Source organism: Chiloscyllium punctatum, chromosome 34 (assembly GCF_047496795.1).
Source record: "Chiloscyllium punctatum isolate Juve2018m chromosome 34, sChiPun1.3, whole genome shotgun sequence".
NCBI lineage: Eukaryota > Metazoa > Chordata > Chondrichthyes > Orectolobiformes > Hemiscylliidae > Chiloscyllium > Chiloscyllium punctatum.
The window spans coordinates 56735188-56749891 of NC_092772.1; the positions used below are offsets into that span (position 1 = coordinate 56735188).

General features: G+C 46.3%; 1 protein-coding gene across 1 annotated transcript; it reads right to left on the reverse strand.

The window, feature by feature from the left end:
• Positions 1-1439: 1439 nt before the first annotated feature.
• Positions 1440-11508, reverse strand: LOC140458879 (uncharacterized). Its single transcript, XM_072553614.1, has 6 exons — positions 11374-11508; positions 10623-10689; positions 8118-8462; positions 6770-6838; positions 5918-6026; positions 1440-2201 (listed from the first exon to the last, which is right to left on the reverse strand). The coding sequence occupies exons 1-6, from the start codon at positions 11494-11496 to the stop codon at positions 2027-2029; spliced, it is 888 nt and encodes a 295-aa protein (XP_072409715.1). The 5' UTR covers positions 11497-11508; the 3' UTR covers positions 1440-2026.
• Between the last annotated feature and the right edge of the window lie 3196 nt (positions 11509-14704).

Consider the following 14704-nt stretch of genomic DNA (forward strand, 5'->3'; position numbering starts at 1 on the left):
CTGAGACTGTGGCCCCATGCTCTGGAGCACTAGCCAGGGGGAAACATTGTCCCTGCACCCAGTCTGTCCCACCCTGGAACAGTCTTATTTCTGGAAGTCCTGTTGTTTGTTATGTTGAAATGTGATCAACAGGAGTTTTCTCGAATCAACCCAGAGATATATTGACACAATTCTGGGGCAGATGGGACTTGTACCTGGGTCTTCTGGCTCAGAGATAGGGACACTACCACTGCACCCCTCTCCCCTTTCTATGCAAGATTACTGGGGGATCTGATTGATTATCCATAATGTAGATGATGAAAATGATTTAATGGTGGGAACAAATTGTCCAACACAACACAATGCTCCATGGCAACCATCTGTCTCAGGCTGGTTACAGTTCTCCAGCAAAGCACAGGCCAAGCTGGAAGAAGATAAATTGAGTTTAAAAATGTTAGAGCTGGAGGCACGTTCTCCCATGACCTTACCCCAACCCCACACACCAGACTTTGTCATCACGGGGGCTGTTACCCCACCCAACCCAACCCATTGTTAACTTCCAACAGTCCCCATTAGCAGCTGTTCATTCTCCCACATTGACCTTTACCCAGGCCTTTGTTTGTCCCACTATTTTTGGGCAACTCTTTCGACTCTATCCATCCCTATCTTCTGCACAAATCCCAAGCTGCCATCAGTTCTGAAGAAGGGTCACTGAACCAGAAATGTTAACTCTGCTTTCTCTGCACAGGGGCTGCGAGACCTGCAGACTTTTTCCAGAAATTTATTTTTCTTTGGTTTCCAGCATCAGCAGATTTTTTTTATTTACTGATGGTACAGAGTCAGTGTGGATTTGAGGAGGAGGCTTCAGGGGATTGAGACAGGCTGAGTGAGTGGGTACATGGAATATAATGGGGAAAAGTGTAAGATTATCTCCTTTGGTCAGGGGGAATGGAGGGGCAGAGTATTGTTTAAAATGTGAGAGTTTGGAAAGTGATATGTCCAAAGGGATTGAGATGTACTTGTTCACAAGCTGCTGAGAGATAACACACAGGTATAGGAAGCAATTCAGAGGCAAATGGAAAACAGCGCTTGATCAATTTCTAGTCACTGATCACAGCGAGAGATATGGGGAAGGGGCAGGAATACGGTCATGAGGTAGATGATCAGCCAGGATCTGGAATGGCAGAGCATGCTCCGTCAATTTAATTGGCCGACTCCTGGCCCTAATGTAAAAGACCGAAATGTTTACAACCATCTTCAGCCAGGAACACCGACTGGATGATCATTCCCAGCCTCCTCCTGAGATTCCCACAATCACTGATCACACTCTTCAGCCAATTCCATTCACTCCAAGTCGTGTCAGGGACTTACTGCCTGGAGACAGCAGCCCCTCTGTTCATGCAGCGACCAGCAGAGTAAATAAACATCAGACTGGAGACCCCCTAAAATCAGCACCAGCTTCTCTTTAATCACAGATTGGAGCAAAACCGTCACTTGGATCATAAAGGTCACAGTGTATATGCAGGTACAATCATTGGTCGTTAAAATCATTCCAATTGTACTAAATTTCCATAAAAAGTATAAAAAGTATAAATATGGAGAGATAAGGACCTGCAGAATAAAGATTCATGTTCAGCATTGACAACCAACCAATTGCAGGGTGACAGTTGCACATCCCTAGGTTTAACAATAATGCCCGAGTGTACAAACAGATATCAATTCAGTATCAGCACCATGGACTGAATGATCTCCTCTCTATCACACAGAGTCCACATACTCACAATGCAATGTAAACTGATTTCAATCTGTAACATTAATACTGAAATATAACTCAGAGGAGGAAATACTTGGACAGTGTTTCTATGGAACGGAGATAACACTGCCACTGGGAGTTTCCCTCCTGAGATTGTGCTACTTGAAGGGTTTGTGCAAAGTGGGAAGTGATTGTTGATCCCAATTCTGACTTTCCACCAGGAATCACTCGATTCCCCCCAACACTGGGCTGACTCCCCCTCTCTGAGCCAGGCTCAGTGCAGTGGAAACTCAGTCAGTGCTGGACAGCCCCGTTCTCCAGAAGGTTTTGTTCTCCAGCTGCTCCATCCTGATGTTCAGGTGCTGTTGGTACAAGGCTCCGTGCTTCACCTGAACAGGTCACCTCTCTCAAAGGGACACCATTCGATTCTTCATTCCGATCGCTGGAGTGTCGGCTTCGAACACAATTCCTAGAAGAGAGAAACCAGCAGAGAACAGGTTAGAAGAATCCTACACTTTGGACGTGTGTGTAAAGGAGCTGTTCAGGAGCACAGACCTATTAAATAACCCTCAAACGTCCAATGGCAGCTGGAAAATGGTAAAGACGGCCTTCCCAAGTAATCGAGTCTTCCGATGCCTGTATTAAGGGGACAGGTTATAGAGTGTTGGGGAAAGACTTACATTTGTACTGCACCCTGAACAGAAACATCCAAACATAATTCATGGGAGGAATCAGACAGAAGATGATACCAAGCCACATGAATACAAACTGAGACAGAAAGGTGGAACTTAAGGAACGTCCAAAGAAGAGAACAGGAAGAGGCAGAGAAGTTTGTGGTGGGAATGACCACAATTATGAGCTTTCAGGCAGCTGAACGTCTGGTCACCAATGGTGAAACAATGAGAAACTGGACAATGTTTTCGAGGAGCAAGGGAGGAGTATGGAGACCTCAGAGGGTTACAGATCTGGGGGAGGTGCCAGAGAGGTGCAGGGGAAAAGCACAGAGGGAGGAGAATACTAGAATCGAATCATTGCTGAACAAAGTCAGTGTGGGTCAGTGAGGGCAAGGTGATATCTGAATAATTAGGGAAAGAGCATACATTGAATAAAGTTCATCAACCTGACCCGACAAGAACACATTTATATAAATGATTTGGATGTGAATATAGGAAGTATGGCTAGTAAGTTTGCAGATGATACCAACATAGCTGGTGTAGTGGACAGTGAAGAAGATTGTCTCAGAGTACAATGGGATCATGATCAGATGGGCCAGTGGGCTGAGGAGTGGCAGGTCACCTTCAATTGAGACAAACGTGAGGTGTTGCATTTCGATAAGACAAACCAGGATACGTAATGGTAGAGTCCTGGGAAGTGTTGCTGAACAAAGAGACTGAAGGGTGCAGGTACATAGCTCCCTGGAGGTGGAGGCACAGGTAGACAGGGTGGGGAAGGCAGCATTTGGCACATTTCCTTTCGTTGGTCAGTGCATTGAGTTTAGGAGTTGGGATGTCATGTTGCAGCTGTACAAGACATTGGTCAGGACACGTTTGGAATACTGTGTACAATTCTGGTCCTCATTATACAGGAAAAATAAAGGTGCAGAAAAGATTTAAGGACATTGCTGGAAATGGAGGGTTTGTGCTAGAGAGAGGCTGAATTGGCTGGGGCTATTTTCACTGGAGTGGAGACTGAGGATGACCTTCTAGAGGTTTATAAAATCATGAGGGGCATGATTAGGATGAATAGCCAAGGCCTTTTCCCAGGGTAGAGGAGTCCAAAACTGGAGGGCATAGATTTAAGTTGAGAGGGGAAAGATATATAAACACCCTAGAGGTGTAACAATTTCACTCAGAGGGTGGTGCGTTTATGGAATTCGCTTCCAGAGAGAGTTGTGGAGGTTTGTACAATTGCAACATTTAAAGGGCATCTGGATTGTGCATGAATAGGAAAGGTTAAAGAGGAATATGGGCCAAGTGCTGGTAAATAGGACCGGGTCAGATTGAGATGTCTGGTTGATGTGGATGAGTTGGGATCGAAGGGTCTGTTTTGGTGCTGTTTAACACTATGTGGAAGAGGCTGGAGATTGCATGATGTAGCTACCAACTCTGTCAGGAACCATCGACCCAGAGTGCAAGCAAATCACCTCGAGTCTGAGGGACCGGCCAGGGAGAAGGATTCAGGAATTGTTGAGTCTGTGATAAGAGGGATTGATATGAGAGTTTCAGCAGCAAATGAGCTGAGTCAAGCAGTTGGAACAGGAGATGTGACAGATTTGAAAGTACACAGTGCGGGTGATGGACATGAGGCTACAAACTGAGCTCAGGGTTAAATGGGAAGCTGAGCTTGTAAACACTTCACTGCAACCTCACACAGTGACCAGGGAGGACTGTGTCAGGGTTTCAGGATCCCAGAGAGAATATGCAGTCAGCTTGGGGTGAGAGGGGAAAGATTTATAAAGCTACACTCTTTTCCTCGTTATCCTTGGGGTACAGACAGACTCTAACCTCACACCTTTACTGCACTGTCTGAGCTGAGATGTTATCTTTTTTTTATAAAACCTTAAGTTATCTGAGAATATGATTTATAAGAACTTCTGGGCTTGACGTATTAATGAACCAAAACCTGCAACCCATTCTAAAAGATGAAAGCCCGAACAGCAAACTAAGTTTGTTCCAAATGTCATATCAGTCGCATGACACTGATCTTTTGCGATAAATTCCTAATGATCCTGCCCACTAGCGACGTGATAAAGGAGCAGCACTCTGAAAGCAAGTACAGTACTTCCAAATGAACCTGTTGGACTATAACCTGGTGTTGTGTGATTTGTCCCGGGAGTTGCCTGTATTGTACCCATCGTTATTCTCCCAAACCCCCTTTTCACTTTTGTCATTTCCTTTCTAAGTTTCTCCATGCACAGACTGTACTCATCCAGGGTTTCTACTGATCCGACCATCAGTATCTGCCATCAGTCTCCCTGGTTGCAGAGAGTGGTGAACTCGGCCCCGACAATCACAAAGGCCAACCTCCCATCTATAGCATCCGTCTACCAGGCCCCGCTGTCAAGGAAAGGCCACCACCATTCTCAAAGATCCATCCCACCCTCGCAATGCTTTTCTACAAACTCTACCATCGAGGAGAAGGTACAGAAGCCTAAACATACGCACCAGCCGGTTTCGAAACAGTTTCTACTCTGCTGTTGTCAGAATGCTGAATGGACTCTCAAACTCTTTTGCATTTGCCTGTAGCTGTGTTTTAGTTTTTGCTGCTATTTACCCATTATTTACTTATCTATGCTCCTTAACTCTGTGACCTGCCTGGATTGCTCTCAAGACAAAGCTTTTCACTGTGCCTCAGTACACATGTCAATAAATTCAATCCAATCTAATCCTGTACATCACTCGATACCAGAGTTTGCTGAATGTATTGGTGCCACCAACCTTAATTGGAATATGATGGCCCTGTCCTCTCCCTATTTCCTTCTTGAATGTGTCCCACCTGTTCTTAAAAGATAGAAACAGATTTCTGTCACAGATTTACCCAGAAGGTCCCCTCTGGCCAGGTCATATCTCCTTATTAAAATTGGCCTTCTTCAGTTCAGACTCTGATTTCAAGCCTCCCCTTTCCCTTTCCCAGAACAAGCTTGAATCTGACTGAGTCATGACCATTGTCAACAAACCGTTCCCCAACTGATACTTCAATCACTCGCTGAGCTTCATAACCTAAGATTACGTCAAGGATCACTCTTTCTTGTATGGTCTTCTGAAGCTGTCTTACGTGCATTCTAAAAATGCCACACTCTAAACCTTTCATACGATGACCGCACCATTTATCCTTCATGTTGAAATTCCCGACAATCACTACCCGATTACTTTTACATTGCCTGAGATTTGCTGAGAAAACTGCTCTTCTGTTTCTCTCAGACTCTGTGAGGGTGTGTGGGACACAACTACATCCTCTGGTTCTCCAGTGGGATAATATTTGCTCCTTTCCAATCCACGGGGACTGTTCAACAGCGAGAGGATGACAAGCTGGAAGTGACTGGATGCTGCTGCTCAATGACAGGCTGGATTGAAGCATCCTCACAGCTCAGGGAATGGACAGGGACAGAGCTCAGCAACATTTCACACAATGTTATACAAAGATCAAAGGGTTACCATGGAAATCGTGGAACATTCCAGAACTCACCATCTTTGTCGCTTTAGGACAATGTAACCCACAATTCCAACAACAAAAACAGCACCAATCCCAGCAGCAAATCCCAATCCAACTCTTCTTCTGATTGTGACTCCAGGACCTAGAGACAGAGTGAAGCCATTAACAGACTGGGACACACAAACAAAACTAACAGCAGAGACCTTCAGCACCTAGTGTTTCAGAACCAGCCCCAGTTCAAACAGATCCCTGGGTAATTCTAGTCCTGGAGGGATGTGGGAGGTTAGATTCCAATAATCACACACACACCAGACCACCCCACAGCTCCTTACACACAGACACACAGACAATCTGTTGACACATGCTTTATAATAGAGAGAATTGGACACTGACTAGCAGCTTCCCTTCAAATAAACCTGAAGGAAAAATTGTGACGTTATTTCCTGGATGCCGAAGCCATGGGATTGGATGGCATCCGCATTAATACCCAGATCAATATTATTCTCCATTGTCTTCAATGCAGAAGAATCTTGGGTCCACTCCCTCCTATCTGGTTATCACCGTCCCCCAAATCTCTGGTGGGCCCTCCTCCCTCAGTGGGACAGGACATACCCAGGGACAGTGACTGACTAATTTGGGAGATAGGATTGAATCAGTGTATGACCGTGTTAGAGAGTCTCCCAACTTGGACACCAGTCTCCAGATGTCACTTAGAAGGCTCTGGAGTTACAATTGGTCTTTGTAGTTTCCTGATTCAATCCTTGGGTCACAGCTACCCCTCCCCCATTCCTCCTGTGTCTGACCTTCAGACTCAGAGGTTAACTGTACCCAGTGAGCCACCCCTTTGTGCCTCCCACAGCATTATACCCTTTCACAGGGGGTTACCTTGGGTTGTATTGAGTCGCTCGCCATAACCTCCCTCAAGAATTTCACTTGGTCCTTGGGTTGAATGAACTGGAAAACAAAAGTCAAAACAGATCTAAATGTTTATGATCTACAGATCCAGCTGTTCCAATATTCTCCTGGTCAATGTGTCACCTCCAACCTCCGTAACCTCCAATCCATCCCAAACTCTGCTGCCCTTATTCCCCAACCCACTACAATGAGTCCCTATCACATGCTACTCACCAACACTTATTAGCTCCTGGTCTAATGATGTCTCCGTTTAAAGTTCACTTCTTTTGGAAAGTTGACAAGAAGGTCACGAAAACAATCTCTAACTTCAACCAACCCTCCCCGTCCCTGGGACATCCTTCAGCCTGTCGACCTCTCCCCATCTCTCACCTCCTCCAGTCGTGAATGGTGGTGGACAATTAAACAACTCACTGGAGGAGACAACTGCACAGGTGGCACCTAACATTTGTGCCACACCAATGCCAGACAATGACCATCTCCAATAAAATGGAACCTAACACTGGCCCTTGACATTCAATGGTATTCCTATCACTGAATCTATCACTGTCAACATCTTCATCTCATCATCCAGAAAGTGAACTGCACTCACCACACACATACAGTGGCTACCAGAGCAAGTCAGAGGCTAGGAATACTGCAGCCAGGCACTCACCTCCTGACTCCCCCAAGTGTGTCCATCAGTGACAAGGCACATAATGTAATGCTCTCCACTTGCCTGGATGGGTGCAGCTCCAACACCACTCAAGAAGCTCAACACCTTCCACGACAAAGCAGCCCTCCCTTAACTGGCACCATATGCACAAATATCCCCTCCCTCCCCCACTGACACTCAGCAGCAGCAGAGTCTACCATCTGCGAGGTGTACTGCGGAAATTCACTAAAGACCCTCAGACAGCACCATCCAAACACGTGACCACATCTGTCTAGAAGGACAAGAGCAGCAGATACATAGGAACACCACCCCCGGCAAGTTCCCCTCCAAGCCACTCACCATCCTAACTGAAAATATATTACGGTTCATACAGTGCGGCTGGGCCAGAATCCTGGAATTCCCTCCCTAAGGGCATTGTGGGCCAACCCACAGCACACAGAGTGCAGCGGCTCAAGAAGGCAGCTCATTACCACCTTCTCAAGGGCAACTGGGGATGGACAATAAATGCTGGCCCAGCCAGTGACACCCATGTCCCACTTTTAGTGGGACTAACTTGCTATTTTCAGATTTTTGTTTGAATATCCAGTTTATATTGTGCCATAGTGGCATAATCCTTGCACAACCACAGACATTAAATACCGAATATCTGAAGGAGCTAGCTCTCACCTCTTACAGAGAGATAAACACGATCACGCTGCTCCAAAAAATGCTGCACACCCGTTCTCTTGTAAATCTGACAGTAATATTCGCCCTGGTCTGACTCCCTGAGGTCAGAGATCAGAACTGACCAGTTGCCTCGTTCCAGTTGATCTTTGAACAGGTCTGTTCTGTTTTCGAATTGAGAGTCTGGTTTTGACAAATCATCACTCCCATCGAGAAACTCATATAAAGTTTCCATCTTGGGTGTCTTCCAGATTACCCATAAGTGAGAGACTGGTCCATTCCCTTTGTAGGTACAGGGCAGCACAACCTGCTCCCCAAGGAACCCAGAAACTGAGACAGGTGAATCACCTGGAAAAGATTGAAAAGTATTAATCCACAGATCGACCCTCCCTGCTGGTACATTACATCCCAAGCTTCACATGGTTACACTGTGATGCTGGATTTACAAGAAGCTCTGATCACTGTTTTCATTTCTGAGGGAAGGTTAAAGCTCAGACATTGAGGGCCTTCAACTAAAAGCAGCTTGTGCTGGATATTTGTCAGCACTGAGCAGCTGGACAGCACTTTGCAGTGCTGCAACAGCAGAGTGGGTGGGTGGGTGTGTGCGTGGTGAGGGGGGGGTGGAGGTGGGTCCACATGCCAGGAGACCAGGTGATAGTCAGACAGTGAACCACGTAAGATGGAGCTCACAGGCAGAAAATTACCCCCAAATGTTAAGACAAGAATGGGCACGGCAAGGTATACCCGAGGGGAATGAGGGGGTTTGGACTGGGTTGGGGCACAGTGCTGATTGAATGCACTATGCACAGGGTGAGACAGTACCTGATGGTTTGAAATGGGCCAAGGCAATGTGGATCCTTGCCTCCCTCCATCATGAACCTTTCAGACCTTCCTCCCACCCTCCAACACAGCCTGATTTGAGGCCGGTCCCAGGACTCAAACCCCAAACCCTTTAAAGTGTTATAATTTCAGACCCTGGTTAAAAACATTGGATTCTCCTAGTTTTGGGAAAGGGGCCCTTTCCAAAGGCTATTTCTCCCAAATTCTCAACCGAAAGGATCCCCAGCCTACGGAGACTGACCACCTCATCACTGGCTGCAAATTGGCAGGGGTGACAATAACATCCAGTGGCTTGATCTTATCAAGGAGAGGCCCAGGTTCAAGGCTTAACTTCTCCAGAAGTGTGTGATATCATTGAACAGCTTGGTTACAAAATATCTCAAAGCTCATAGGAATGTGGTTCACACGACATATCATACTCAAGATCAGCAGTTCCCATTGTCCCACAATACCAAATCAATGAGAGACAGTGAAACAATATACATTTGAACACATTTCTGTACAAGAGACCATTTGTTTTCACATCTGAGTCAAACAGTCAAAAACTGGGGCAGTCTCAGAAAGGGAACAGTGTCAAACTGTGGGGGAAACGAAGGAAGAAACATAGAGGTACACAGTTCTACAAGATCAGAGCAGCATCTCTCTCTCTCTAACCAGGAGAGAAGGAGGACTCACCCCACAAGGAATGGGTACTGCCCTGAGGACACTGACCAGAGAAAACAGAACAGGGTGAATGATTTACCCAGAACCTGCAGAACCCTCAACCTGACACCGTTACCCCACATCTCCCAACCAAACCTTCGGGAGTTTAACAACCTGAATGAGGGAACCCAGTGAGGCTTGATTGAATGAAGTCCAAGAGGTCAATAAATTTTGTTACTAATCAGATGAAAATATTTCACATCGGTTGAGATTATCAATACAAATTAAACACACTTATTCAGATTTCCCATAGTGTAGAAACAGGCCATTCCACCCAGACCCATTCTCCTATCCTATTACTCTGCATTTCCCCTTGACTAATGCACCCAATCTACACATCCCTCAACACTGTGGGCAATTTAGCTTCGGCCAACTCACCTGACCCTTACATCTTTGGACTGTGGGGAGACACGCGGCGAATGTGCAAACTTCACACATACACAGACACCTGAGGCTTGAATTGAACCTGGGTCCCTGGCACTGTGAGGCAGCAGTGCTAATCACTGAGCCACCGTGCCATCCTTAAATTTTGGTTATCCATCACTGTCACTCAAAGATAAACCTGGACCTTTGACCATAACTGAGTTTAGTTGTAGCCAGCAAGTCTGAACAACACATGATTGAAAACACACTACATCCCAGTCCCAATGCCCAACTCCTTTCATTCCCGGACAATTCTCAGTTCTATTTCATGCCAGGACAGCCCCAGATTTCTGATTACACACCCTATCCCACTCATCCCTGTGTCAGTGTTGCTCAGGGTCCAGATGCCACTGAAGACATTAAGTGCCTTCCTTTCAGCTCCCTCTCATGATGACGGTATGAAATGTGAACCTACTGTGTCCCACTCCCTCAGTGGGTCCACTTGCAGCCCACACAGCACCTTAAAGCAAGAGGAATTCCTGGTTCCCCCCCACCCCCAGCCTTTGAACACTGCTGAAATGTTCCAGCATTCGTAGCACTGACCTGAAACAGCAGCAACAACATTTAGCGGCAGAAGTAGCGAGGGGAGTAGTTTCTGTGAGCTGTGTCCCTGCAACAAGAAAACACAGTGAGCACTTTGGAGAAAGTGAGGACTGCAGATGTTGGAGATCAGAGTCAAAAAGTGTGGTGCTGTAAGAGCACAGACGGTCAGGCAGCATCTGAGGAGCAGGGGAGTTCCTGTTTCCAGCAATAAGCTCTTCATCAGTCAGCCCCTTTCCAAAACATTTCATTCCTTGTCACGTTGATGATTCCGACCCGTCCTCAGATGATGACTCAGATAAGCCAAATCGCGAAAATGACTTTAATCGGCTGTTTGCCAAATTCACCTTTGAAGCCCATTCCTTATCCCTTTTAGAACCGCCACAGTCTCAGTCTAACTCCCTTTTCTATGTGGCGAAAGTAAGTACAGCTGATGCTGGAGATTCGAGTCAAGATTAGAGTGGTGCTGTGCTTTTCCAACATCATTCTAATCTTGACTCCCTTTTTCAATGACACAATTGACCCTCCCCCACTGCGCTCTTCCTGAGGTTGTTGTCAGATCACTTTACAAACTTCTGAGAAGTTCCAGCCCTTTCTGTCTGTGTCTGAGATGGTCAGCGTTTCCTTTTAATAAAGAGGTGAGCGCTGGGGGGGGGGTGATGAGAGAGAGAGAGAGAGAGAGAGAGAGATCCCCCCACCCCCAGACCCCCCTCTCCCTCCGTGTCCCCGGGTGGGAGACACTGACAGTAAGTACCTGCAGCTCCTTTCCCGGGACCGGGACCGGGACTGCGATCAGGATCAGAGGCAGACACTGACAGGAGACCGAGAAGCTGCGGAGAAACATTTGGTAAAACTCCATGTTGGAGGGAGAGCACATTGTGTCTCACTCAGATACAACCCGGAACCGGCGACAATGTGCCACTGGCTTCACTCCCGGTCAATAAAATGCACGCTCCACCCACCGGGGGGCGGGGCGTAGAGAGGGGGCGGAGCGGGGGGGAGGGGGCGGAGCGGGGAGGCATGGGGGCGGGGCTTGAAGGCTGATCCATATTGTACGCTGAGGGGGTGTACCATTTCCTGAGCCCGGCCCTCTCCTTCTCCCCAGCTCTGGATTCACAGTTTTCCGGGAGTCCGCACTTGGACCGTTCTCTCATTCCCATCCTTCCCAGAGAAGAGCAGTTTTGACCCGGCTTTTCCCGACAGCAGCTGCACCCGGATCCATCACACCCCCCCCCCCCCACCTCTCTCTCTCTCTCCCCCGGTTCGAATGGGAACTGCGCATGCTCGGCTGTCTGTGTTTATAAACAGTGTCAAAGTTAAAAATCATACAACACCAGGTTATAGACCAACCGGTTTAGGAGCGCTGCTCCTTCATCAGGTGGTCGTGAAGTATAAGATTGTGTCTGGCACACAGTATAAGACACAGAATTTATAGTAAAAGTTTACAGTGTGATGCAGCTGAAATTATACATTGGAAAATACCTTGATTGTTTGTTAAGTCTCTCATCTGTTAGAATGACCATCTTAGTCTCACTTCTTTCATATGGAAGTCGCAAAACCTTTTTTAAAAGTTAAATTCTCAAGTGAACTTTAACAATTTGTGTCAGCCCAGATAATGGGCTGAAGGTGTTATAGTGTTGAAGGTTGGACAATAACCTGTTGTGTGATTTTTTTAACTTTGTACACCCCAGTCCAACACTGGCATCTCCAAATTATAACAACCTTAAAAACACTGTCAGGCATGATTTGGAGGAGCCGGTGTTGGACTGGGGTGGGCAAAGTTAAAAATCACACAACACCGGGTTTTGGTCCAATAGGTTTATTTGTAAGTCAGGTAGTTACCTGATGAAAGAGCAACGCTCTGAAAGCTAGTGCTTCCAAATAAACCTATTGGGCTATTGGTGTTGTGTGATTTTTAACTTGGCCTGAGAATGGGAAGACGTCTCCCACAGTGCAGCTGAAAATGATTCACATCTCACCGTTCCCCACTGTCTGAAACTCCCCCTCTCAACAATCCACTTATTAGCTCCTAAAATCATCTTCTACCCCACTTGCTGCTCCTATCTCCACAGAATACAAAACTATTGAAGGGGGTTCAGACAAATAAACCCAGAGTTTGGTTCATGTATAAAATAGGTTTCTTTATCGAAAGGAGCTCAGTTTTAATGATAAATACATCATGTGGGTGAATCTTTATTCTCATCACATCTCCAAACAAATGGAAACATTTTCTTCATACAATAAATTATCTTTATCGTTTGGATTGAGAATTGAAAATATGCAAAGTGAATAATGCTTTAAACAAAAGGATGAAATGTGCAAGGAGCTGGTTGCCGTAAGTGAAACTTATTGATGGACAAGAAACAATGTTAGTATTTGGCAGGGTGGATCCAAACGGAGTGGCACCATTTGTTCTGGGGAGAAAACATAGGAACCGAAACCTCTTCTTTGAAGCAAGGACATACCTCTAACCCTTATACCCACCACCTCCCTATTCTATCACCCTCTCCCAGGTAAATATTTCCCGGCCTCACAATCCCAGCAGCAGCCTGCACTCTCAATTCTTTTCTTTGACTTACAGAACATCTTCCAAACAAGGGCTCTTTCTCTCCCACCTTTGCAGCAGACACAAGAGAGAAACATCCTGGGATGGAAAAGTAGCTCCTAGTCAGTTCTCTCATAGAGTCATCAAGTCATTGGGATGTACAGCACGGAAATAGACCCTTCGGTCCAACCCGTCCATGCTGACCCAGATATCCCAACCCAATCTAGTCCCACCTGCCAGCACCCGGCCCATATCCCTCCAAACCCTTCCTATTCATATACCATCCAAATGCCTCTTAAATGTTGCAATTGTACCAGCCTCCACCACTTCCTCTGGCAGTTCATTCTATACACGTACCACGCTCCGCGTGAAAAAGTTGCCCCTTAGGTCTCTTTTATACCTTTCCCCTCTCCCCCTCTAGTTCTGAACTCCCCAAGCCCAAGGAAAAGACTTTGTCTATTTACCCTATCCATGCCCCTCATGATTTTATAAACCTCTGTAAGGTTACCCCTCAGCCTCTGACGCTCCAAGGAAAACAGCCCCAGGTTGTTCAGCCTCTCCCTATAACTCAAATCCTCCAACCCTGGCAACATCTTTGTAAATCTTTTCTGAACCCTTTCAAGTTTCACAACATCTTTCTGACAGGAAGGAGACCAGAACTGCATGCAATATTCCAACAGTGGTTTAACCAATGTCCTGTACAGCTTCAACATGACCTCCCAATTCCTGTACTCAATACTCTGACCGATAAAGGAAAGCATACCAAACACCTTCTTCACTATCCTATCTACCTGTGACTCCACTTTCAGGAGCTATGAACCTGCACTCTAAAGTCTCTTTGTTCAGCAACACTCCCCAGGACCTTACCATTAAGTGTATAAGTCCAGCTAAGATTTGCTTTCTCAAAATGCAGCACCTTGCATTTATCTGAATTAAACTCCATCTGCCACTTCTCAGCCCATTGCCCCATCTGATCAAGATGACGTTGTAATCTGCGGTAACCTTCTTCGCTTTCCACTACACCTCCAATTTTGATGTCATCTGCAAACTTACTAACTGTACCTCTTATGTCACGTTCGAATCATTTATGTAAATGATGAAAAGTAGAGGGCCCAGCACCGATCCTTGTGGCACTCCACTGGTCACAGACCTCCAGTCTGAATAACAACCCCCCACCACCACCGTCTGCCTTCTTCCTTCAAGCCAGTTCTGTATCCAAATGGCTAGTTCTCCCTGTATTCCATGAGATCGAACCTTGGTAACCAGTCTCCCATGGGGAACCTTATCGAACGCCTTACTGAAGTCCACATAGATCACATCTACCGCTCTGCCCTCATCAATCTTCGTTGCTACTTCTTCAAAAACCTCAATCAAGTTTGTGAGACATGATTTCCCACACACAAAGCCATGTTGACTATCCCTCTCACAGGGACAAATTTCTCTAGTAGGCATTTAGGCAAGTTGGGCGGATAATGTGCCCTGTCACCTTGTACTCTGAGCACTAGTCCAAAAGCCAATGAACTGACTATTTATTACTCTG

Excerpts from the sequence above, each read along its gene's own strand:
- LOC140458879 (XM_072553614.1), bottom strand. The coding sequence starts at position 11,496 with ATGTGCTCTCCCTCCAACATGGAGTTTTACCAAATGTTTCTCCGCAGC. Across the intron at positions 6,839-8,117 it reads TGTTTATCTCTCTGTAAGAG|TTCATTCAACCCAAGGACCA; the intron begins GTGAGAGCTAGC and ends TTTGTTTTCCAG. Across the intron at positions 6,027-6,769 it reads GCGACTCAATACAACCCAAG|GTCCTGGAGTCACAATCAGA; the intron begins GTAACCCCCTGT and ends CTCTGTCTCTAG.